The sequence below is a fragment of the Ambystoma mexicanum genome, chromosome 5q (assembly GCF_040938575.1).
Source record: "Ambystoma mexicanum isolate Mex_15411 chromosome 5q, UKY_AmexF1_1, whole genome shotgun sequence".
Taxonomy (NCBI): Eukaryota; Metazoa; Chordata; class Amphibia; order Caudata; family Ambystomatidae; genus Ambystoma; species Ambystoma mexicanum.
In genome coordinates, this window is record NC_090933.1 from 849,448,222 (window position 1) to 849,473,657 (window position 25,436).

The 25,436-nt window shown below is 47.3% G+C and overlaps 1 protein-coding gene across 3 annotated transcripts in view; it reads left to right on the top strand.

The window, feature by feature from the left end:
- C5QH8orf88 (chromosome 5q C8orf88 homolog) overlaps nt 1-25,436 on the top strand; it is a 1,871,959-nt gene that overhangs the window by 1,404,692 nt on the left and 441,831 nt on the right. For 2 of the 3 annotated variants that reach the window (XM_069622341.1, XM_069622339.1), the window contains exon 6: nt 13,749-13,855. In XM_069622341.1, the coding sequence (XP_069478442.1) occupies nt 13,749-13,855 (107 nt within the window). Of the gene's footprint in view, nt 1-13,748; nt 13,860-25,436 lie in introns of all 3 variants that reach the window. The other variant, XM_069622340.1, reaches the window with a different exon arrangement.

Below are 25,436 nucleotides of genomic sequence, written 5' to 3' on the forward strand. Positions count from 1 at the left end.
CCAGGGTGTTGCTAGAAATGTGTGTGGGATAGGTGATTTGGGTTAGGTCTTAAGGGGTGAGTGGAGTGGTCTTCACATATAGAGTGAACAGTTGCTCCAGAAGGATCAAAGTTGCAGAATTAGTCTGTGTTCAGACAAGCCTCAACAAATTGGTGCCAGCTTGAAGTCCCACTCTAACATCACTTCCACTGCTGTTGAAGATTTCCAGTCTGCGAAAGGGGACCGGATGAGCAGGGATGGGTCGGGAGGGGTTTTGAGCTGGAAAAAGGCTGGCCTTCTGCAGTGTCCCCCTTAGTAATCTTACCTAGCTTAGGTAGGCGCACAGAGAGGGCAGAGGATCCATGGTTCTGGAGGTGTGCCCAAGACATGTGGCTAAAGGATGGGGAGGGCCATTAGGAGGACTGCAACAAGCAGGGACGCAGTGATTTTGCTCCTGTTGCTCTACAACAGGTTGTAAAATCGATAAGGTTTCCAAAAAATGACATAGGACCAGCCATGTGTGTCTCCACTTAATGCTGAGTTACAGATTGCAGCATTGGATCCATTGGTTACCAGGAGATCATTAGATGGGCACAAACAAATGGCAGCGAGGGGGCATTGCTGTGATGCAATTGACCATTGGGAAGACATTTACTGAGCAACTGAAAGACACCAGACTACCTCCAGAGTTTGCAAAATGCAATTTTGGAAAACAAAAAGTCACTTCCCTTTAAGAATAGTTTTCCAAAGGGTATCCAAAGGGTAATCTTCCATCATTTTATATGTAATCCTCTTTGCATCACTAACTTGGCTTCTTTTGCTTGCTCCCAAAAAAATCTCACATAAATCGCAGCTAGTTGTTATAGCTTCTGTAATCTGATGTTAAACGGTTGTTAGTTTAGTCCCTGATAACATGGATACATTATCTACATTTTCTAAATGAAAGTCAACTGGTTCCTTAATTGATACTGAATAATTCCTTCCATCACATTTTTGATTAGGGTGCAAAGTGGTACAGATATGTTAAAATCGGCACGCAAGGACTTCAAGATGGCCGCCAAACGGAGTACACCGTGAGCAGGTGCGCTCCGTCCCCGCTGAGTCTTCAAAGGCTTTAACAATCTGGAAAATCCCCTCCCCGGGACGCAAACGGCATTACAATTGAGCCGGGACAATCTGCAGCCACACAAATACTCGGTTAAAACACAAGCAGAGCCCCGGGGAGACGGGATGAAGCGACGCCACGCGTAACCCTGGCAGGTCCGCCCAGAAGAGTTAATGGGCAGCTGCATGCCACCTCCTGGCAAAGCCAGCCCGACACCGCAGAGACAGCAGTGCCGAGAGTCCCCCACCCCCGAGAGGACGACGAAGACCGGAGATGTATGGAGGCACAGGGGTGTGCAGCAGGAACAGTTGCGGCCCCCCAGTGGGGTGGACAGGATAACTGGCATGAGGGAGACGTGGCTGCCGCGCAGCAAGTACAACCGGAGGAGCAGAGAAGGGACAAACTCGGAGGAGAAACCAGCGGGAGGTAGCAAGCGTAATCCCAGTAAGATTCCGACCCCCTGTGGAGTCGAACCCAATAACTATTGGCCCCTGGGCCCCCTGGAGGAAGTGTGTACAAGCGAGCAACAGCGTTAAGGGCAGGGAGCCACAAAAGCTAACGACTAAGAACGTGCGACCTCCCCAGCAACACCGGAGGAGTCACGGACTGCACAGCAGTCAGTCACAAGCTCCCCTGGTGGGAAGGCTCCACCAAGAGACCAGCCCAGGGAGCCACACACAGGAGCCATAACCACATGCCCCCGGGACAGGCCGTATGGCAGAGGAGCCTTGGTACACCTCCACAGCTTGGGGGTCCCCTCTCTAACACAACCAGCGTGAGGGGCACCAACAAAGGCAGGGGCTCCACGGTCAGGACTTCGCCCACAAACAGTGTCAAGGCCAGTCCAGGGGAACCAGACTGGACGGCTACAGGGAAACTCCCCACAAGCCAAGATCACAATACAAGGAGGCGCAGGGGAGGGGGCAAACGAGAGTGGCACCGGGACAGCTAACTAGAGCCCCCCCCCACAAACCCAAGGCCAAGTCGAATAAGAGGACTCCAGGTAGACTTTGCTTCAGCAGAGGCAAGGACCAGGCACACCCCGACCCGAGGACACACGGCCACCCCACCAAATAAGGAAGGGCTACCAGAGGCCCGGAGCAGCCCCCAAACCCATCAACAACAAGAGAAACCACATTATCCGTCCCTCAGTCTCGCTTAGTCAACAGAGTGGCATACAAACTCACCCCTACGGCATACCTGCCCGTAATCTAAGGGCCCATGTAAAAAAACAAAGGGAGAGAAGCCCAGTGCCCAGCAAAAGGGGTGCAAGAAGCCGCACGAGGGGACCATCCAGAAGCTGTGGAGGAAGGAGGGGAGGGGGGGCTCAACCGGACAAAGAGCAGGAGGTAGACAAAGAGGTGACAGAGGCCACCCAGGAAGAAAACCCAGAAGGGGAAAACTCCCCGAACAATGCTTCCAAGACTTTGGAGACAGAATGGCGAACACCATCCAATCCCAGTTGGACAAAAGGAAGGATGATCTAACGTGGGCTCTTAAGGAAGTGCAGGGAGACTTATACCAACTCGAAGCTAGAGTAGACACCAACGAAAAAGGGTTACAGGAGCTGGCAGACGATGCCCGCAAGGCGGAACACCTAATGGACCACTTAGCTAGGGCTACACACAACCTGGAGATCCAAACAGAGGATCTCCAAAACAGATAAGAGGAGATCGAACATCAGAATTAGAGCACTACCGGAAGCGGTCCTCGATGGAGATCTGCCCCAAGCAATAACTAAAATCTTTGCTGATCTAATAGATGCAGTTGACCCAACAGAAATCAAGATTGACCGCCTACATAGGGTGGGACCAAAAAAGAGGCGAACCGGGGGCCACACCAAGGGACACCCTGGTGGAAATTCACAACTATACTCAAAAAGGAAGGGTCATAGCCGCGGCAAGAAGAGTAATGGACCTCAACTACAATGGTGCGTCAATCCGGCTATTCCAGGACCTATACCAGGTTACGCTCACCAAGAGGAGGATAATGCGGCAAGTTGTACAAGGATCGTCAAAAGAAAGATTAAATACAGATGGACGTTCCCATTCGGCCTTCTATTTGAACTAGACAGGAAGCAAAGAAGAATCACGTTGGCGGAAGAGGGAGCGTCCACTCTGGCAATAGACACTGACACAAACATCAATGAGACCCAAGGCCCACCGAAGGAGCAACCGAAAAGGAAGGCCTGGGAATGGACCACTCAGGAGGCTAGGATGAAAAGGAGGAAAAAGAGAGGCCCAACGGGCCCAAACCCATCACCAAAGGAGGACCAACGAAACGGAGAATCTCCGGAGAGGAGCCCCCTCCATCCCCCCAAGTAAATCAAAACCGGGGTCCAAGTGCAGATTATACAAACACCCGCGGAGGGGAAACATAAAGCAAACACAGCGGGGGAAACAACGGAAGGGGAATCTTGACCTCAAGGAATGGATCGGGGGAGACCCGCAGGGGACCAAGCTGGGAGAGGATAGGACCCAAACCGCTGAGGAGGAGAATCGGGAGGGGCCAGAGGACGGTTGGGTCCACCCAGTGAGAGGGGGAGGGTTAGGGGGTTGGGGGGAAGGGGGAGCCACGAGGAAAGATCCCAGATGGAGCGGGTCGAGAGATCAAAGGGGAAGTATTCAGGGGGGGAACCAGGTCCAGGTCAAGTCACAGAAGCAAATGATTTTCAGACCGCAACCAGAAAACCCCAGACAATGGCTAAAGAGACAATCATGCAGGTCCTTTCATTAAACATTAAAGGCTTGAACTCACCCATAAAATGAAAAAAGCTAGACCACTACCTGGCAAGAGAGAAGCCAGACCTGGTCACCCTGCAAGAAACCCACATACAAAAGAAGGATGAGCATAAGGTCCGAATACAGGGTTGTAATCTAACCCAAAAACAAAGAGGTGATGGCTGGAAGGTTTAGAATGAATCTTAACCACTGGCATTGCTCTGGCCAACCCTCCAGACCACCGTTCTTCGCCTGCCAAGCCATTACAGAAGAGGAAAGACCATATGCAAATCAGGCTTGGCCCCACCCCAAAAGGGGCAGTCCAGCCCGAACTGCTATGTCACATCCCTTCTGCACAAGACCACAAGCATCCCCAAACATGTTTTGCCCTTGTTGGGGCTCATCAGTGAGGAGTAGCTTGGGTCTCTAGGCCCAGCAGGCACGGGACCCACTTCTGGGTATACCCGTCCCACTCGGGGTGACAAAGCAGAAACAAACAGGTGATGGCTGGAAGGTTTAGAATGAATCTTAACCACTGGCATTGCTCTGGGCAACCCTCCAGACCACCGTTCTTCGCCTGCCAAGCCATTACAAAAGAGGAAAGACCATATGCAAATCAGGCTTGGCCCCACCCCAAAAGGGGCAGTCCAGCCCGAACTGCTATTTCACATCCCTTCTGCACAAGACCACAAGCATCCCCAAACATGTTTTGCCCTTGTTGGGGCTCATCAGTGAGGAGTAGCTTGGGTCTCTAGGCCCAGCAGGCACGGGACCCACGTCTGGGTATACCCGTGCCACTCGGGGCAACAAAGCAAAAACAAAGAGGTGATGGCTGGAAGGTTTAGAATGAATCTTAACCACTGGCATTGCTCTGGGCAACCCTCCAGACCACTGTTCTTCGCCTGCCAAGCCATTACAGAAGAGGAAAGACCATATGCAAATCAGGCTTGGCCCCACCCCAAAAGGGGCAGTCCAGCCCGAACTGCTATGTCACATCCCTTCTGCACAAGGCCACAAGCATCCCCAAACATGTTTCGCCCTTGTTGGGGCTCATCAGTGAGGAGTAGCTTGGGTCTCTAGGCCCAGCAGGCACGGGACCCACATCTGGGTATACCCGTCCCACTCGAGGTGACAAAGCAAAAACAAAGAGGTGATGGCTGGAAGGTTTAGAATGAATCTTAACCACTGGCATTGCTCTGGGCAACCCTCCAGACCACTGTTCTTCGCCTGCCAAGCCATTACAGAAGAGGAAAGACCATATGCAAATCAGGCTTGGCCCCACCCCAAAAGGGGCAGTCCAGCCCGAACTGCTATGTCACATCCCTTCTGCACAAGACCACAAGCATCCCCAAACATGTTTCGCCCTTGTTGGGGCTCATCAGTGAGGAGTAGCTGGGGTCTGTAGGCCCAGCAGGCACGGGACCCACGTCTGGGGTGGGTCCCGTGCCTGCTGGGCCTAGAGACCTAGAGGCCTAGAGACCCAAGCTACTCCTCACTGATGATGCCCAACAAGGCGAAAACATGTCTGGGGATGCTTGTGGTCTCGTGCAGAAGGGATGTGACCTCGCAGTTCGGGCTGGACTACCCCTTTAGGGGTGGGGCCAAGCCTGATTTGCATATGGTCTTTCCCCTTCTGTAATGGCTTGGCAGGCAAAGAACGATGGTCTGGAGGGTTGCCCAGAGCAATGCCAGAGGTTAAGATTCATTTGAAACCTTCCAGCCATCCCCTCTTTTGTTTTGCTATTGTCACCCCGAGTGGGACGGGTATGCCCAGACGTGGTTCCCGTGCCTGCTGGGCCTAGAGACCCAAACTACTCCTCACTAATGATGCCCAACAAGGCTGAAACATCTCTGGGGATGCTTGTGGTCTTGTGCAGAAGGGATGTGACCTAGCAGTTCGGGCTGGACTACCCCTTTAGGGGTGGGGCCAAGCCTGATTTGCATACGGTCTTTCCCCCTCTGTAATGGCTTAGCAGGCGAAGAACGATGGTTTGGAGGGTTGCCCAGAGCAATGCCAGAGGTTAAGATTAATTTGAAACCTTCCAGCCATCCCCTCTTTTGTTTTGCTATTGTAATCTAACCCACCAATCGAATGAGGCAAAAAAGAAAGGAGGGGTCTTAAGGAACAACACAGACCTCAAGGTGCTAAAGGTTGAGAAAGACTCCAAAAGAAGGTACGTCGCCTCACAGCTCCAGGGGAGGTACAAAACCTTCACCCTGGCCTTCATTTATGCCCCTAACTCAGGACAACACCGGTTCATACAAACATCTCAGAGAAAACTGGAGGCGTTTTCAAAGGGAAGAATAACTCTCACTGATGACTTTAATCTAGCGTGGGACCTGTAACAGGATAGGAGTGCTAGAATCGCATTCACTCAGAACAAACCGTGAAAAGAACTGCGGGACAAAATAAATAACCTAGCCCTGGTAGATGTCTGGAGGGAAAAGAATAGACAAGCAAGGGGATATAGATTCTACTTGCATGTGCATAGGTCAGCGTCAAGAATTGATTAGATTTGGATATCAAACTCCCTATTGGGCCAATGTTATGATGTGGAGCTAGGAGCAATTACACTATCAGACCATGGCCCTATCATAATGTAAATTAAAAGAAAACAATACCCCTCTGGGCTATTGAAATGGAAATACCCGGCACACATTTTTCAGGATGACACACTGAAAGGAGAACTAAGAAAAGAAATAGACACGTTCTGACCAATGAGAACCAAGGAACACTCCCCCACCCCCATATAATCTGGGACGCATTTAAAGCCACGATACGGGCGAAGATCATAGCATTCAAAGCCAGATGATAAAGGAAATGCTGAGTGATAGAGGAAGGCCTAGAGGCCAAAATGAAAGAGGTAATGCTTATAATGGCAATAGGGGCAACAGGAGGAACAAGGAGGGAATTGTCATGATCTCTGCTTCCAAAAGGTCAGGGTTTTCCCAACTCCCTTGGAAGCAGATCCATAACCCAGGTTCCGAGTGCCAACCAGTCCCAATTGGGACCTTTTGGACCCAGTCCTGGCGCCAGTGGCACCAGGCTCATAAATATGCCCAGTCCCAGCGCTGGACGCGCCGGGCTCATAATGCTTGGGTGGACTTACCTGCAGCAGACCATGCTGCTTACTTGCCTGCCAGTTGAGCCTCTGATCCTCTTCTGTTTGGAACTACTTTTCCTGTTGGGTGGGGCAGGAGCCACTCCCTAGATTCAGAACACTGGAACTCTTCTGGAAAGCAGGAACTCTTTTCTTACCTAGGCGTGGCTGTGGAAGGAGACATCTAAGCACTACAGGAGGCTATTTAAACCACACCCGATGGATGAATCTTGCTTTGCATTATTCTGCATCCTCTGCAGCAGAACGCTCATCGTGTCTTCTGCATCTGATCCTGGGCCTAAGGAAAAAGGCTTACCATCCTGAATCCAGTCTTCAGCAACACCTATAAAGACAAGAAAGAACAGGTTAGCATTACGGTCTTCAGTGACAGCTCTTCACTTACCTGGTCCATCGGCTGTCACCAACGCCTCGCACTGCATTCCGGCATCTGAAAGACAAAAGCTTATCAACTCTTCGCACGCTCCGGAGGCCTTCGGCGCTGCATCCCACATCTGAAAGACAAAACAAGGTGCGTTTAAAGACATTGGGGAACTTTAATACTCACGTGCCATTTCTCCTTTCCACATCTAACCCAGTGGGTATTCCGGCACCCTGCAGCCGCTCCGAACTTGTACCTGCAAAATAAAAAGACAGTTAGAGCGCATCGTGAAGCAGGCAACAAGCGCTTACTTACGTGCTTCCAGGCGCTTCTATTCATCACACGGGCTCCATCTTCAACTCACTTCAGCCCGTCATCCGCCATCGCCGGAACCCTGCAAAACAAGAAACATCATTACTAAAGACTTTAAAGACATTAGAATTACTCGAAACTTACCGTTCGTGCAGTAAACGACGGACAGCAGTCCTCTGAAGTCAAGAGGCCTGCTCCCCTTATCCAGTGAAGAAACTGGTTACAGCACCCTGCCCCGAGGCAGATGGAGAGCACGGCGTTCACTTACCTAAGGTGAGAGCGTTAACCTTTGGGGATCTACAGGAGAAGAGAAAGGGAAGAAGAGAGAGACATTCAATAACCCAGTTCCTTAATCCCATATTTTCTATCTGCAGACATCTTACCCTTCAAGTCAGACATACAGTGCACAGAGGTCCAGCCCAAAGAGCCAGCCGTGTGTTACACATCACCTTTGCAGATACGGTATACGCCCAGTCAAGACCGGCGCCTCTACGGGAATCAGGTGAGCGTTACAGGAATACAGGTCAATCAGGGGTCAGCTAGAACTCTTACAAATGAGTAGAGCAGAATGCTCTATTTTCTTTTTTTTTAAAGTATTTTATTGGCATTTGTATATGTACATAATAACCATCAAACAGTAACATAACAAACAAACAACAACCAGTTAACTACCACAGTCTTCATAGCGCAATGTATTGTTCTTATTCGTGATGAGAGGGAGGGGGGCCGGTGGTCGGTGTTCCAAAGGTCACGCGGGGTTGAGTTTCAGGGTTGTCCATTCTTGGGATAGTCCCCAGGCAAGTCCCTGGTAGGGGTGTGCACTCAGGGGGGTTTGTGATTCGAAGCGTACTGGATGTCACGCAACAGGGCCTTCCATGACTCTAGGGTGTCATTGCCGTTATCGTCGCTTGAGTTGGTTCCATCTTGCCAGGCTCTGGTCTCTGCCTCTGTCCACTTTTGGAGGTCCTTAAGCCAACGTTCATGCCTCGGCCCCCTGGTGATTTCCATGCCATTGCTATGGATCTTTTTGCAAGAATGCAGGCTAGGTCAATTAGTTTGACCAGATGTTTGTATTTGCTCAGTCTGGGATGGGCTCCCAGTAAGCATTCCTTTGGGTTCCATTCATATCTTGTGAGTCCCGCATTGGTGCAGGTGCTTTCTACCATGGACCAGAATTTCGCCGTTTTGGTGCAGGTCCAGAACATGTGGATCATGTCTGCATTATCATTTCCGCACCAGGGGCAGTTCGGAGATGCTTGTTTATTGAAGGTAGCAACTCTTAGTGGGGTCATGTATGTTCTATATAGGACATTTAATTGAACTTGTTTAAATCTAATGTTCCTTGACACCTCTTTGGGGTATATAGTAATATTCGCTCCCATTCACTATCAGATAGTGTGATCCCCAGTTCGGTTTCACATTTTTGCCTCAGGGTTGCGCTTTTTGGATTGGATCTATCGTTCAGTTTGATGTATAAGCGGGAGACCGGTTTCCAACCATCTGCTAGGTCGTACATTTCCTGGAGGAGGGGATCCGGTGGGGGTTCCTCTGGCCAGACAGGCCATTGTGCCCCGGCTATCCTCTTGAGGCGGTGGTACCAGAGATATTGGGCACTCAAGATGATTGATTGATTGATTTATTTATAGAGCGCTTTGCACCAAAGCGCTGTACATTGGAACAACAAATACACAGAAATAACAACACATTAACAGTGTGAGCAGATAAAAGTACAACTTGAATCATTCCATAAAACAGTGTAGAGAGCAATTACTTGAGGGGGGGAGAAGTGGGAGTTGGAGAGTTGAGGGGATCAGGAGAAGGATTGAAAATGTGTAGAAGGAAGGGAGAGAGAGAGTAAAGGGGGAGAGGAATTGAAGAGGGGAAGTCAGGGGGGATACGAGAGGGCAGGAGGGGGCTTCACGGAGAAGGATGGAGAAGAAGGGATTTAAGTGAGGTGCGAAATGAGGTGAGGGTGGTGGAAGATCGGATTAGGAGGGGGAGAGAGTTCCAGTGCAGAGGGGCAAGAAGATGTAAAGAGCGGAACCGGGAAGAAGCGCAGGGTGAAGGGGGTACAGTGAGAAAGAAGTGGTCAGCTGAACGAAGGGAGCGAGGGGGGGTGCAGAAGGAGAGAGAAGATGCCTTTGTTAGCTTGTAGCGATTCAAGTTCTCTGAACATGCCGTCTTCAAACATGTCTCCCCATGTGTAGATTCCGGCTCTCTCCCATTTCCTGGCTGTCGCAAGGTCCGCCTGAGTTTTGCATACGTCCGCCAGAATGGGAGTGTTGGGATTGTAGGGATGTTTTAATTGTCGAAGGAAGCCAGTTCTAGCCCATATCTGCCAGCCCAGGGTAACAATCATGGGAACTTCAGATGTTTGTTTCATCGGGTTCCAAAGCATTTCTTTGGGGAATAGCTTGGAGGTCGCTTGTCGCATGAGCCCCTCTTCGGCTGACGGGTCGTCGGAGAGCCATTTCGTCACGTGGCTGAGCTGTGCAGCTAGATAGTACCTTTGTAGATCCGGTAGTTGTATCCCTCCTTCCTTGTACGGGAGCGTAAGTGTCGGTAAGGAGAGCTTGTGTCTGGATGACCCCCATATGAAGTCCTTGATTAGAGAGTCAAGTTTTCTGAAGAAGGGAGGTCTGATGTAGTAGCAGACATTCGTGAAGTGGTATAAAAATCGGGGGAGAACTATCATCTTGACTATTGCTGCTCTGCCCATCACTGCCAGTGGTAGCTTCGACCAAAAGTTCATGGCTTTGCGGAGGCCTCTTACTGCTTTTTCAGTATTGTGTTCATGCGTGAGCGCAGGGGTATGACACACGTCAACTCCTAGGTACTTAAACTTCTCCAATTGCCATTGTATCCCAACGTCTGGTAGATCGGACTTATCCAGACCCCTGTGTCTGGCCAGTGGAAACGCACACGATTTTAGCTTACTAAATGTTATCCCGGAGTATCGGGCATAGTTATCTAGGATGTCCAACGTGACTTGTGCGTTAAGCTGAGGGTTATTCAGGTACAGGAGAACGTCGTCCGCGTACATGGATATTATGGAATGGTCACTGCCCAGCTTAATGCCCGCGTCAAAGTATTGTTTCCTGAAGTAGGCGGCTACTGGCTCCAGGCCTAGTATGTATAACATCGGGGACAGCAGGCATCCCTGCCTCGTGCCCCGCTGTATCGCCCAGGCTTTGGACACCGTCCCTCCAGTCTTCACTCTCGCTGCCGGTGAGTTATACAGCACCTCGACTCATCTTACAAAGCCCTCGCCAAAGCCGAATTCCCTTAGTACCTCGAACAGCCACTCCCAGTAGATAGAATTGAAGGCTTTTATGGCATCTAGTGATAGCACCGCTAGGTCCTCATCCCGATCATAGGTCTCTGCCATGATGTGCTGGAGCCTCCTCAGGTTTGCAGTAGTATTGCGTCCTGGAACAAAACCATTCTGGTCCTCATGAATCAAGGTTCCCACCACATTCGCCAGCCTCTTAGCCAGTATCGTGGTCAGGATCTTGCAGTCATAATTTAGCATGGCGATTAGGCGGTATGATTCACAGTTGTCGTCAGGTTTGTTGGGTTTAAGTATAGGGATGATAATTGTTTCCTTCATGGAGTTGGGTAGGATTCCATTTTCACATGCCTCCATATACACCTTATGTAGTATCGGGGTGAGGGTCGCTTCATACGCTTTATAGAATTCTGGTGGAAGCCCATCACTCCCGGGGGCCTTGCAAGTGGCTAGTGATCTAATCGCCCCCGTCGCGCCTTATGGAGTGACTTCTGCATTCAGTAGCTCGCTTTGGGCCTCCGTCAGTCTTGGGAGCTCAATCTCTGCCAGTGTAGCCCTTATGTCCTCCACCGGTATTTTGGTGTCATGTGCATACAGTTTGGAGTAGAAGTCCGCAAACGCAGAATTAATATCTTGTTGCGTCCTGTGGGTTGTCCCCCTTTCATCAGTTATTTCGGTTGGGAGGTGTCTTGGGAACTCGCGTTTACACAGCCAGGCCAACATTCTACCAGGTTTATCTGCTTCTTTGTGTGCCCTAGCTATGTAGGTCGTGTAGTCGAATTTAGACAGTCTATTCCAGGCCGAAAGGCATTCCTCCTGGGTGCCTTTTAGTTCAGTTTCAGCGTCCGGCATGGTGTCAATTTCGGATTCCAGGTGTGTAATCTTGTTCTCCAGTTCCGACTTCAGATATTTACGAATGCCGCACGCTCCGGATATGACTTCTCCTCGTGTCACAACCTTCCTGGCCTCCCATAGTGTGCTCCAACTTGACATTGAGCCTTTGTTGATGTCTAGGTATTCTTCCAGTTTAGCACCGAGTTCCTCCTTAAATGCGTGGTTAGTGAGTGCTGCCGGTGGCATTCTCCATAACGGGATTGGCGGTCTGGGTCCTCTAGAAGCCCATTGCATAATCAACAGAGAGTGATCGGATATGGTTCTGCCTAGATACATTGTGGAATCTACTGGTTGAGCCAGTTCACGGTCTATGAACAAATAGTCTATCCTCGTATGGACCTTGTGTAGAGCCGAGTAATAGGAATAGATCCTCTCGGTGCGGTGTTGTTCCCTCCAGATGTCCACTAGGTCGAGTTGCTCTATTGTGGTGTTTAGCACGTTAGATGCAGCGCTATTTAGAAGGCGGGGGGATCCGATCTGTCCACAGCTCCGTTCCTGATGCAATTGAAATCACCACCCCATATAAATGCACTCTCTCTACGAAGAATCATTTTAGCACTAAGCATTTTGAGGTGTGAGGGTATTCCGTGTTGTGGTAAGTATGAGTTCACCAGGCACACTGATGTGGATTCGATAGTTCCCCATAATATTAGATATCTGCCCTCTTTGTCGGCTTTGTAGTCCAGTAGCTGGAAGGGCACTGTCGGGTTTACCCACGTGAACACTCCTCTAGCAAATTTGGAGTATGGCACCCCTCTTCCGTTCCCACCCCATCTCTGGATACTGTAATACTGGTCTATGTAATACTGGTCATGACGGGGGCCCTGCTCCTGGCCCATTAATGGAAATTGAAAAACGCACCCACAGAGCAAATGGGTGGGGCAAATATGGGATTTCGTAGCCATGGAATCGATGTTGTACTCCCTATGCGGACATCACTGCAAATTCCTTATGGATTGGGGCCTAGTAATGAAATTCCTGAACAAAGATTCCAAGAACATGTGGTGCTCAAGAAGGATGAAATTACTAGGTATCATATAACCCCATCCCCCAGGCTGCAAACCCGATTACAACAACAATACACAGACAATCTACCGAGAGGAGCGAACAAATGGAAAAAAAGAGAAAGTGACCCACCAATCACAAGAAAGACAGGGGAAGGGGTTAGACAAGTTGTAAGAGGACACGGGGTAAACAACAATAAAAGGAAGAGGAGGACTGGACTAACGAAGACCTTCGGGGAGTTTTGGGGGAAAGGTTAATAGTTTAAAGTTTTTCTGTTTTAATGAAATGGCAATAAAAACGTATTTGAAAAAAGAAATCGACATGCAATGCTTCCACAGGTTCTGCTACATCTGTGCCATTTTCAAACAGATTTCCAAATGGAGCAGGAACCACAGCATTTACTTTGCTCTGTGTAATTCCTTGCTCTGTGAAAGAACACTGAATGTATCTATGCCCTCATCCGAGCTCTGATGCAGGCAGAGAGGCAGGTATACTTATGAACTCCTCCTGCTTTTTAGCATGTACTAAGAGCAGGCGGTGTACCTGGTGGTTTTATGTAATGACAGCTACCATGTTTCTTCATGGTGGCTGCCATTTCCAATCTGCTGCCATCATAAACTGAAGCAGATTCATTCCATGATGTAGTGTTAGGCACGGAAAGAGAGGAGCGCGTAGGATTTGTGCCTAATACTGTATAATGCATTGACTTATCGGAATCCACCAGAAGGAGTTTACACTTCAGAACTATAGCAGCCATGCTCTTTCCGAAAGATTCCATCAATACAAGCAAATGAGGCTAATAATATTCTATGCAAGATGTACAGTCCAAAGAATTGTTGTAAAGTAATAAAGGATTTCCATGTTGTTAATTAATTGGATCTTTATTTTAAAGTATATTGTGCACACTTCTCTGCAGAAAGGATTACATACAGTTTTAAAGTATATTGTTTACACTTCTCTGCAGAACGCATCACATACAGTAGAGATTTCCTGATGAAGCTTTCAAGCCTTTCGATATCAAAGAAGAAACCTGAATTCTTGCCCGATCATCCTGTTGTGCTTCAGAATCCTGCAAGTAATTTTATAATATTCTTAAAGATGTAGTTATCTGTGATATTGTTAGACTAAATATTGCATGAAACAACATAGTTTGGCAAAACTAACTATTTTGACTTAATGTGTATTGAAATCGTTTTGTCTCGTTAGGATTTGCCACAAAAATCTAAACAAGGCCAATTCAAGCAGACAGTTTAAACAAGAATGGAACATCATTTATTAAATTCATAATAAAATGTTTCAAAAACACTATAAGGTGCAACGTGCAAACACATATGATAAATCAAAATGTATATACCAATAATTGCACCAAATCACATAAAACCCATTCTCACAACAAACACACATGTTCACATACACAACCAACATCCATCCATGTGCAAAATAATTTTTGGTGCAAAGCAGCAATTTGTGTGAACCAATGATTTGTACAATTTTCTAATACAACTTGTACTTAATACATGACAAGCAACTGTCTCATGAATTTCTTTACGATGAATACCACTTCAGCAGATAAGCACCTTCAATTCGGTGGCCGATTCAGCACCAGTCTCTCTAAGAGCATTTTCTCCAAAAATGGCCACATCTCTCCACCAGCTGTATATTTCCAGCTGAAACGTGTCTGAGGTGTAAAATTCTCTAAGACGCCAGTATAATTCCTCTACGTTTTGCACCCTGTTGTGTAAAGGCAACGTGGGTGCAACCAAACAGGAAATATCAGGCTGGTGGAGAGATGGAGAATGTGACAATTTTTGGAGCATGTGCCTCATGTGCAGTTGCCTGCCGTGACGCATAGCTGCCGTGGTACTCTTTACTGTGCAGCAAGCAACCTAAAACTCCTATTTTCCAGATATAGTGAATGTCACACTAGGGCCTAATACCTGTGCTGAAAGAGTTTTCTCAACTTATATTTCTGTACACGTTTAGGACAGTGCAATTGGATCTGCACACTCCCCCCCTTTGGTTAATTTATTAACCAACAACTTTTCTTCCTTTTTCCTGTCCCAGTCATATTTTGGAATCCATGCCTTGCAGACCCCACACAAGCTCCCCCCTCACTCAACGTACTTCTCTGCTGTGCATGTCATAAAACAACAATAACTGTCTCCCTCACAATCTATCCAGTGTTTAGTATTATTCTGATGGTCTGGGAGAGGGTGGAAAAGTGTGTCGGGGGACCAATTGTGTACCCTTTCTGAACCATTTGAGGTTTAATCTCACCATTTCATTTATTTGGCTGTGTATGAACATGTCTCGCAACAGGAGCGTCGTCATGGGACTTCATTGTGATGGACATCATAGTTTTTCCTTTAGCGCCAACCCTCTTGCAGAAATCCAAAATTAACTGAAAAGCACAAAGACCAATGAGCACCACGACGGGGACAGGAACTAGCACCTACATAATCTTGCTCAACCATGTGGGCACCCAAGTAAAATAGTAGTGTACCAATCCTCTTCCACCACTGCAACTTTCTTTCTCCATTGTAGTGTGTAGCATGTGTAGTTGCATGTATAGCTTCAGTCAGACTACCATTTGCAGCTTCATTTGAGGGCAAGTGCCGCAAGAATATCAGATTTCCGCGCACACTCTGCCTTCCATAGCTGTTAATAAGTCCAGGACATACCTATTCTGCAGGGTGGTCAATCTAGCTTCATCAGAGTTCCTCCCTAATTGCATTGAGATCCTGCTCTGTACCGCTTGCCAGCAGCAACCGCTCCAAGGGCATCATTTGGAGCCTTTTGGCATTAGCAGCTGCCTCTATACCTTAGTGCAAGAAGCAATGTGAAGGAAGATGCAGTTTTACTGAAAATCCAGAACTGTGTAGGTATTTCTTCCAGTCTGTCAGAGGATTCCTGGGAAATGCAATTATTATTGCGCCGTCTATGCAAGTTCAAAGAACGTCGTACCTGCTTGTGATACTTCGGTCGAATAGTAGGATATTCAGAAATTGACATGAGAGTTCATTCAACCAGTGCTGGTGAATGCAGGGTCACAAGGGAGCATACTCCAGTCAAAAACGGCGGGATTTGGTGTACGCCAGGGTGCCACATGACCAGTAGTGTTCCATCAGTGCTGCTGTTCCCCTTCGTAGGCTCTGGAGCTCAATTGTCTTGGTGCACCTCTCTTTTTATCACACTTTAACACTGCCCTTTTATCTGAAACACAGGGAAGACTGTGTAAGTGCCTGTACTTTAACAGGCTGCTTCTTTCCTCTATCCACGTCAGTGCCTGCTCGTTACTCTCTCAGATGCTAAAACAAGTTTTGTTAATATGCATAGCCACCTCTGCTGCAAGCCCCACCAATCCTTCCGCCCTGCATCCTATATGACCCTCCACACACTCGTCCTTGGAAAAACAGCACCTTCTATATTCAATCGTAGTCTCGTCCTGCAATAAGGTACCTCATGTCCTGTCTCATTTTGGCAAGAAATTACATGTTGTGTTGTAAATGACAGCTTCCCTCTCCATTGTCCCTCTGTTTAATAGTACAGTGCAACATCTTTTTTTCTTCCTTTCCTGCCATCAACCTAATCTTGATGTAATTATCCACATGAAAGAAGAAGTGTGTATAATCTTAATAAAATCTATTTTGTGATAATGAACAATTGAATTTACAATACTTGATGATTTAACACACCATTTATTGGGTAGTGCAAGTAATTGTGGAGCTTTCCTTTTGTTAAGGTTCAGATTATTTACCCCATAAGGTAGGAAGGCTTCTATCCCTTAGGTGGGGAAGCCGGTTTTGAGTATTGTATTATTATCCACCTAAACAACATCACCCTCTTCCATGCACTGTACTTGGACTCTGTGTCCCTGGGACAACCCCCTAACCCTACATAAAGCTAGATGAACCAAACATTGTGCTGTCTTTGTTGGGACCTCCTGTGGTATAAAGAGTTTGGGTGTGCCTGTCGGATGCGGTATTAGGGAACACACATAACATGTTATATTTGCCCTGTCTCTTCCCACTGCTGTCATGTGGTTGTACCTCTGTTATTCGGGTCGGTGTGAGCCTTAGCCCTAGTGCTGGCCTAAAACATTTCTGAATTTAAAGTGTCCCTTTTTCTTCTGGTCACAGACCTGTTGAGATTCCCTGAAATATGTGTAGTATTAATACTATGTTTTATGAAAAACCATTCTCGTTCAAAGAAAAGGAGACAAAGAGAAAAAAGAAAGAAAACATCAATGAAACGAGTCTGGTCGCCTAAAGAGACGAACCGAGGTTAGAAAAGTCACTGTGAGTTGGCAGATAATCCTCTTGTTTCTCCCCCCTTCTCTTCTCTTGGAATTGAGGTGGAACTGTTATTCTTCCTGACGTCCGACGGATGAATCCATGCCTTAAGACCCGCAGCATTCAAATAGGTGGGTGTGGCGTATGTGACGTAGTTTGGTCCAGGGAAGCAAGTCTCACTACATTTGCGGGTGAGGTTTTCTTTCTGGGGGACCGCTCTGTGTTCCACAAGCAACTGACATGGTATGCATATCTGAAACACTAGTTCCCCTTTGTCATCGTCATCTTGAAAAAAACTGTTTGGCAGTCAAGTCTGTCAATCGCTGTGCTGAATCAATGCATAATACAGTTTGGCATTCAATGCCCAGGTCCCAAAAAAACTTGTGGATGATGCTGAATGTCTTGAATTTGATTCTTGCAGCACCCGGGAGCCAGTGAGGAGATTTTAGTGCTGGAGAGATGCAGTCCCTGGATTTAAGGCCAAGGATAAGTCTCACAGTCCTATTCTGGATTAGTTGAAGGGGTTGGAGGGAGGAAAGAGGCAGATATAGGAAGAGGCTGTTGAAGTAGTCCAGCTTGGAGAGAACCAGAGCTCTAGAGACATTTGAGTTTGTTGGGGAAGGTGAGGAAAGGGAGAATGCCTCTAAGGAGGTGAAGCTGAAAGGCTGCCCCCACCTACAGCTGACCAGGCCCCCAAAAATGCGTACGCAAAAGGAGAAGGTACTTGTGGGTCCCGGATTTGCGAATACCCCGCTGCTCGCCTCAGCAGGGTGCGGCCCCAAGGAGAGGCCCAGAAGTTGTGGATAGACCGTGAACGGAGGCACATGGAAGAACACGGGCACGTGAGTATGAATTGCAAAGAACAACAAAGCAGGGGTTATTGTCGGGAACATAGAGCAATGTGATTGAGGGGAACACGCAGTGTATGAATGGATGAATTAATTGGATGACTGGTGGTTGAAGTAAAGTGCTTCACATTTTTTATGGCCTTTAGTATTTTTTAGTTAGAGGCACGTGAAGGAAAGATAAAAGAGGAAGTACGGGAGCGTGACCTAGAGAGAGGTTGGAGGGTGGCACCACAGGGCACTGTTTTGGCCAGTGCCTGAAATAAATAAGGAGACAAAAAAGTAGGAGCCCCATATAATTAGAGGGCTCGGGGAACAAGTAGAAGTTGTTGTTTTAGCTTATTATCTTAGTTTATTATTTTCAGTGGTTTTCTTTTTCATATATATGTATGGATGAAGGCCCAGGAGGGTGTTGGGGAGAATTATCATTCTATGGCTAATTTCCCTTACCTGTAGAGTCCCCCAGCAGCTTTGCTGGATTTGAAGGGTTTGTTTCTTTTTACCTGCTAAGAGTGAGACTCTTTTTCCCACTCTTAGGCATTTTTGCTATGTGTGTTCTAGGCTATTTTTGTGTTTAATGCCTGTGGGATTTTTCTCACCCCCATAGGAACCATCTTTATTCACATGTGTTACACAGCACCCTCCGTGCAGTGACACACCGGTGTCGTAGCAACCCCCAAACATAGACTCCATACCCTGGGACTGACTACTGTCTCCCAGGGCATGTAAAGTCTCCATTGACTTTACTAGTCAATTTATATGAACTAAACCAGTACAACCCACCTTACTATGGAGGTACTGGGAAGGGTTAATAGTTTTTCCCTTATGTTCATTTTCGAGAGGGTACCGTACAGTCCCTCTCTCAAAAGTTTCTGGCTGGTGGCTGTAGTTACTACCGTAAATATTCGACCGCAAATATTTCACTATGGGATTTTCCCATTGTTCGAGGCTACCACTTTTTCTGACAGCCTCTAACATTCCGCCAATTTATTTTATTATTAACTTTACTCCGGTAGGTTTTATTTGCCAGAACTTTAATATAACTTCTTTCTCGTGTTTTTCTCGAAACTCCTAACCCAGGTCGGGGATCCTTTGTTTGTCCTTTTGGCAGGCTTCTGCCAAGAAGCTCTCCTTTCGGTGCCACTGAGTCTGGGGTGGGTCCATTGTGTGGGAGGGGGAGTAGGACCCCTGGACAGAGTTGCCTCCGCAACCCATGTTGCACTCTTTCCTGATGGGCTGGAGGGTCCCCTGCCAAGATGACCACTCCACTGTGTGAGTGACAGCTAGGCTGTATGAATGGGGTTCTTTTTCCATAAAAGCAGGGTCCTGAGGACTGGTAGAGCAAGACGTTGCCACTGGAACTACGGAACCGAAGGGGAGATAAGCCACAGACATCTTCAGCACCTGCACCACCGTGAAGCCCTACTGCAGCGTCTCACCACTTTTTCTTCTACACGACGAGAGGAGATCTTCTTCGCAAGAGCCTTCTTCCCTTGAGCTGGTGGGACTAACCAGTTCACCAATCGCTTCCTCGGACCTGCCTTGGTCGAATCGACAGTGCCCAGCACTTGGAGGCCGGATAGCCAGGCAGCCGTCCACCCGGACCGCGATTTAAAGGAGCGTACCTTTTTTTGGTTGGAAAGCACCGCGGTTGGTTTCATCCCTGGGTAGTGCAGTAACTCAAACCTTCCTCCACGACGAGAGCTTCTCTGCTGGATCCCCCGAACTGCAGGAACAACCGCCACCGGAGGAGCCACTTCTTCATTTAAAGGTACATTGTTCCCCCAGGCCGCCCTTTTCCTCGCGGTAGCCCTAAAGGTGTTTTAAAACCTTTATCTACTTGTTGAGTCGGCCGCCCCTCTCTCTTAACATTGTCTTTCGCCTCGCATCTATCTTTTCAATATTCATTAACCAAAGACTTGACTGCAGCTACAAGAACATTTTTGCTCCTAAGCTCTTGGTCCTGTACCAATGACTCTGGCCCAGGCCTATTGACTCTGGCTGATTTGTTAGATCTGCTCTCACTAGATTGATTCTCAATAAGAAATGTGTTGATGCACCTGAAACTTCTAAACCCCTCTTCCTTCCTACTGTTTTAACTTGTGAAATGCCATTTTGCTCAGTTTTCAATTACTTATCTTTCTTGCTAAAGTACTACTGTGCATTACTTGTGCACAAAACTTCAGGGAAGTGTTGCTAGGGGGTGTCTGAAGATATTTCGGTTTAACTTGTGCTTTCCCTCCCTCTTACTAAATTTCTAGAGTCCCATTTGTAGTTGGTTTTCACTGTGCCGTTTTGCTCAGTTTTCACTCTACCGCAAACTTGTCTACAATTAACTAGGGAGTTGTGTATACTTTCCTTGACTAAACTTAACTTGCTTTATTAACTGTGATTTATGTGTTGAACTAGATTTGTATAAAATAAACCTATATATTTCTTTTTAATACAAAGCTTTGGTCAGTGTTTCCTTGTGCCATAGTACTGTAATACCTATTGTTTAAACCCTGAATACTGCTCATCTCCCTCTTGAGATAAGTCTGACTGCTTAGCCACAGCTACCAACTAAATCTTTGTGGTACAGACTGATACCAAAGGGGATTTTTCTTGCTCATACCTGTAGTCGTAATCTGGTGTAGTGCTCCCTAAGGGAACTGCACAGGATTCTGCCTAACAGAGGGGCGACCTTGAAGTGAATGATGAGGGAGTGAGTGGAAATAGAAGGGTGGCTCTGAAATAAGGGTGGGGGGGTTGTTGGTGTGTTATGGTGGTTCGTTTTATGTATTATGTGATTTGAAAACTGTTTTATGTTGATATATCCATAAGTATATGTATTTATGTATTGTAAGTGTGTAGTACTTTTGTGTAGTACATTAACACATATAAGATCTGAATGTTAAGAGGGGAATACCCATCTAGAAAAACAAACTTGAGGAAGGAAAGGTAAGTGGAGGGAAAGGTACCTTTCTCCCTGCACGAGTCTTGAAGAAAGAAAAAAAACTAAAAGGAACAAAGACGACAAATAATAGGGGCAGAAACGCCATTGTCACATATTTGTAAGCAGCTTCCCCTGTACAATGAGCGTATTAAAAAATACCATGGGCAGTGGGTAACAGAAACGAAAGGGGCAGGACTATCACATGCCTGGCAAGAGGGTGGGTCATTCGATAAGGGGACGTTAGAACACCTGTCCACGTTCCTAACAGCTAAATACAAGGGGAAACAGTTCCAGAACAGAAGGGAAATATTAGATTTGTGGCGGATGCTCGAAGACACTCTGACTACAAATAAGAAGGAAAGAGGGTCAGAAACTCTGAAGAAGAAAGGTGAAGGGAAAGACAAAGAAACGGGGGAAACAGCCTAAACAACTTTATCCCTTACTCACAAAACCAGCAGAAGGGTTTTAAAATCCTATATATGTTCCTGGGGGGAATATGTCAGTAACTCCGAGCAAAGCTCCATTCCCTCCTTACGTCCCATCGACCACCACATCCGCCCCTGCAGGATTGGGCATCAATGGGGCATCATTTAATAACGTTCGGGCACAAGTGTGGGATGCACTGCGGAGAACCTTACCCGACACCCCAACTTACACTCTATAATGCAATGTACAATGGGGGAGCATGAAGATGCTGCACAATTCATTCTTCGGATGCAGGAGATGTGGTGCGTGGAAACGGGCACTGCGTGGGACCAATCCACCTCCCTATTCTACTTTATCATAAAAGGAAGTACAGAAGGCCCTAGATAAAATACCAGGAATAGAAGTGAAGGGGTGGCCAGAAATTCAAAGCATCATAGTGCACCATTGTAGGAGGATCAAAGAAAAAGAGATTGTTCAAAGAAGTTTAGCTGAAGAAGCAAAACTTGTTCATACAAAGTTAGTGAAGGTCGCGGCAGTCACTGCCGCACCGGCCACAGATCAGTCGGGAGAAGAGGGTTCTGTCTCTGTAGCCACACAGACAAGAATGGCTGCAGTGTGGACAGACCAGGGCAGTAGGAAGGAGAGCATCCATATATGGGACCCCAAGGGCAAGAGGACGAGGTGGGTTCGGGGGACCCCGGGGTGGCGAATACGCGGAGCATGTGCGATATGGAGGGCCAGGACCCAGAGGAGGAAACCAAGGGCAGTGCTTGACACGCGGCAGATGGGGTCACTTTTCAGGAGAGTGCCGCAGCAGGCAGGATGGAAATTACCAATACATTCAACTTTACTACACTCCACCTCACTACGCCCCTCCCCAATGCGGACACCCACACCCAGGAAGCCCCTACGGACTGCCCCAGGGATCATACGAGGGACCCCCACCGCAACAACAGCGATCACAAACACTGCCACCTGGTTATAATGCATTCCATCACCCCACCCACACGATGCTGGCACAACACAATTGCCCTACTCAGCAGATCCAAGGAAACCAAAATCCCTTCTCCATCACTGCGAACGGTGCACCTGCACCTTATCAGGGAACATGTTTTCTAAATGAAAACATCTTTTCCTGCCTGGGGACAGACACCCATCCCGACTAGGACAGCCCACAGAGAGCACTTGCGTGTCCAGTCCTATCAACTACCTTGCATTCAGAAGAGGAACCACTGGTAGGGGCAGAGATAGGGAACAAACAGTTCATCTTCATGGTGGACTCAGGGGCGGAAAAATCATGTATAAATGAAGGTGATTTTCCGTTATCTGGCAAAAATCTCGAAACGCAAAGATTCTCTGGGGCTGTAGTAATGGTTCCTTTTACAAAAGATTTGGATGCCAAAATAGGAGGTAAAACAGTGCGGGCACCCCTAGTTTATTACAAATGTTCCCCTGTCAATTTGTTAGGTTGTGATTTACTGAGCAAACTGAATATGACAATATCATTCAATGAAAGATGGATTGATTGTTTCACCCCTGGCATGTGCTCCCTCAGAGCCATGCTATTGATTAACACAATGGCAAACGAGTTGAGAGTAAGAGGAATTCCAGTGGACCCTGACATGTTTATCTATGGGGTCAGGGTATTGGCTAGAGCAGTACCTGAGCTCACAAGAAAGGCATGGAGAGTGCCTTCTGATATTGTATTCCGCCCGTAGCTGCCCCCGAAAATAGCTGCTGGCACAATTCTATCCCCTGAATGGCGCACAGTGTGCATTGACCCAAATATACCATTACGTGAGCTAAGTGATGAGAAACTATTCACAGACGACAGCAATGATGGGTAAATTATCTTGGAAATAAATATACCTTGTGAAGTGATGGTAAAATGCAGAAAAGTACCCAGCCCCCTCATGGCTGTAGTAAGTGCACCTCTGTCCTTTTATGACACAGATATGCAACGAGTGCTCCCTCATTTATGGACCACAAACCCCCACGATGTAGGACTATTAAGAGAAGTGACACCTGTGAAAATTACATTAAAACCAGGAGCGATATTGCCTAGAGTAAAGCAGTACCCCCTGTCCAGAGAGGCTGAGGAAAGGATACAGGAAACACTGTATGCCCTCTTAGGACAAGGGATAATTGTCCGCTCCACCTCCCCAGGCAATACGGCCATGTATCCGATCAAGAAACCGACAGGGGGCGTGGCGTATGATATAAGGTTTCCGCCCTCTCAATGACATCGTCCAAAAGGAGTTCCCGCTTGTTCCAAATCCTGCTTCAATTTTGTGCAGCATCCCACAACAGGTTACCCACTTTACTGTAGTGGATTTAAAAAATGCATTCTTTTCTGTGCCCCTTGATCCCAGCTCCCTGTACCTCACAGCGTTCAAACTAGGGGAGAGGAGATACAAACACTGTCGCCTGCCCCAAGGTTACTGTGAAAGCCCCAGTATATTCAACAGAATCCTACACGAAGATCTTGGCAATATTTAGGTTCCCAGCACCATAATTCAGTACGTGGATGACCTCCTAGTTTGCAGTGACAGCGAAGAAAGTTGTAGGAAAGATTAAATCGCCCTCCTCCAACTATTAGCACACAAAGGGTTCAAAGTAGATAAGAATAAACTACAATACTGTCTGACCGAGGTCCTGTACTTGGGCCAGTTGATTTCAAAAGATGGTAAACAAATCCTACCTAACAGGGCGCCAACAGTGCGTGCCTCGGCCAGACCACACACGGTTAAGGACATGCAGAAATTCCTCAGAATGTGTAACTACTGCAGGGCCTGAATATTAGATTATGCCGCATATACAATGCTCTTGTTGGCAGACCTTAAGGAAGCATAGAAACAGAAAACACACATAATATGGACAACTGAAATGCAGACCGCATTTGACAACTTAAACAACTGAGCCCCAGTACTAGCAACACCTGATTATGAGTGCAAATTCTGCCTTTTTTTGCACTCTAATGACATCATGATGATAGCAGTCCTGACACAGAAAACGTCTGTGGGTCACAAGCCACTGGCCCATTACAGTGGCACACTTGATTCGGTAAGGCAGGGTCATTTCGCTTGCGAACATGCTCTCGCAGCTGCCGCCTTTGACATCGGAAAAGTTCCACAATTGTGATGGGGTGACCTGTCACCCTTTACGCAGAACACTCTGCCATACTTGAAAGATCCAAATCCACTCTTGCAACACAGAGAGCATCAGCGTATGAAATTATATTGTCAAGCACCAATATTCATGTTGTCAGATGCAAGAAGGTAAATCCTGCCACGTTACTTATTGAGCCCTGCACTGTCAAAGATATGCAGGAGCATGATTGTGCTACATATGAGAGTGAGGGGGACGACATTCCCAAAGAAAGTGAAAATGCCCTAGAGGAAGGAGAAGTGTTCTTTGTTGATGGTTCAGCATGCATTTGTCAGGAAACTGGTGAAAACCACGTAGGAACAGCAGTAGTAAGGTTGGAGGAAGGAGAATATGAGACGCTGATTAAAAACCGCTGCCTACATATTTTTCTGCCCAAGTCGCATATTTAGTGGCATTAATTGAAGCTCTCCACGCAGCAAAAGGATGTTCCGTCACAATATATTCTGATTCGGCATACGTAACTACCACGGTACATGCCGGTCTATCCCGATGGTGGAGGAGGGTATTTAGAAGAGCAGACGGGTCCCCAGTGCAACATGCAAATTTACTAAACAAATTAATTGAAGCATTAGCACAGCCCTCAGAAGTAGCGATTGTGAAGTGCCAAGTGCACACCCATAATATGGACGAGATCTCTTTGGGAAACGCGGCCACAGACACAGCAGCAAAAGAGACAGCGTACCACCGCATTCCCATGAGTGCAGAATACATACTAATAAATAAATTGGAAGAACAAAAACCTGATGGTTATAATTCACTACCCATTGCCCAAATAATTGAGTTACAAAAGAGAGCCCCACAACCGGAGCAAGATCTGTGGACGAAGAGGGTATGCACAGAATCCCCAACCGACTTACTATGGAGACAGGCAATAACAGGAGACGTAGTTATGCCTGTAGAATCATTACACATTGCCTTTGAACAATTGCACTTTCCTGCCTATAGCACAAAACAACACATAGCTGCAGATCTTCAGGAGGATTGGT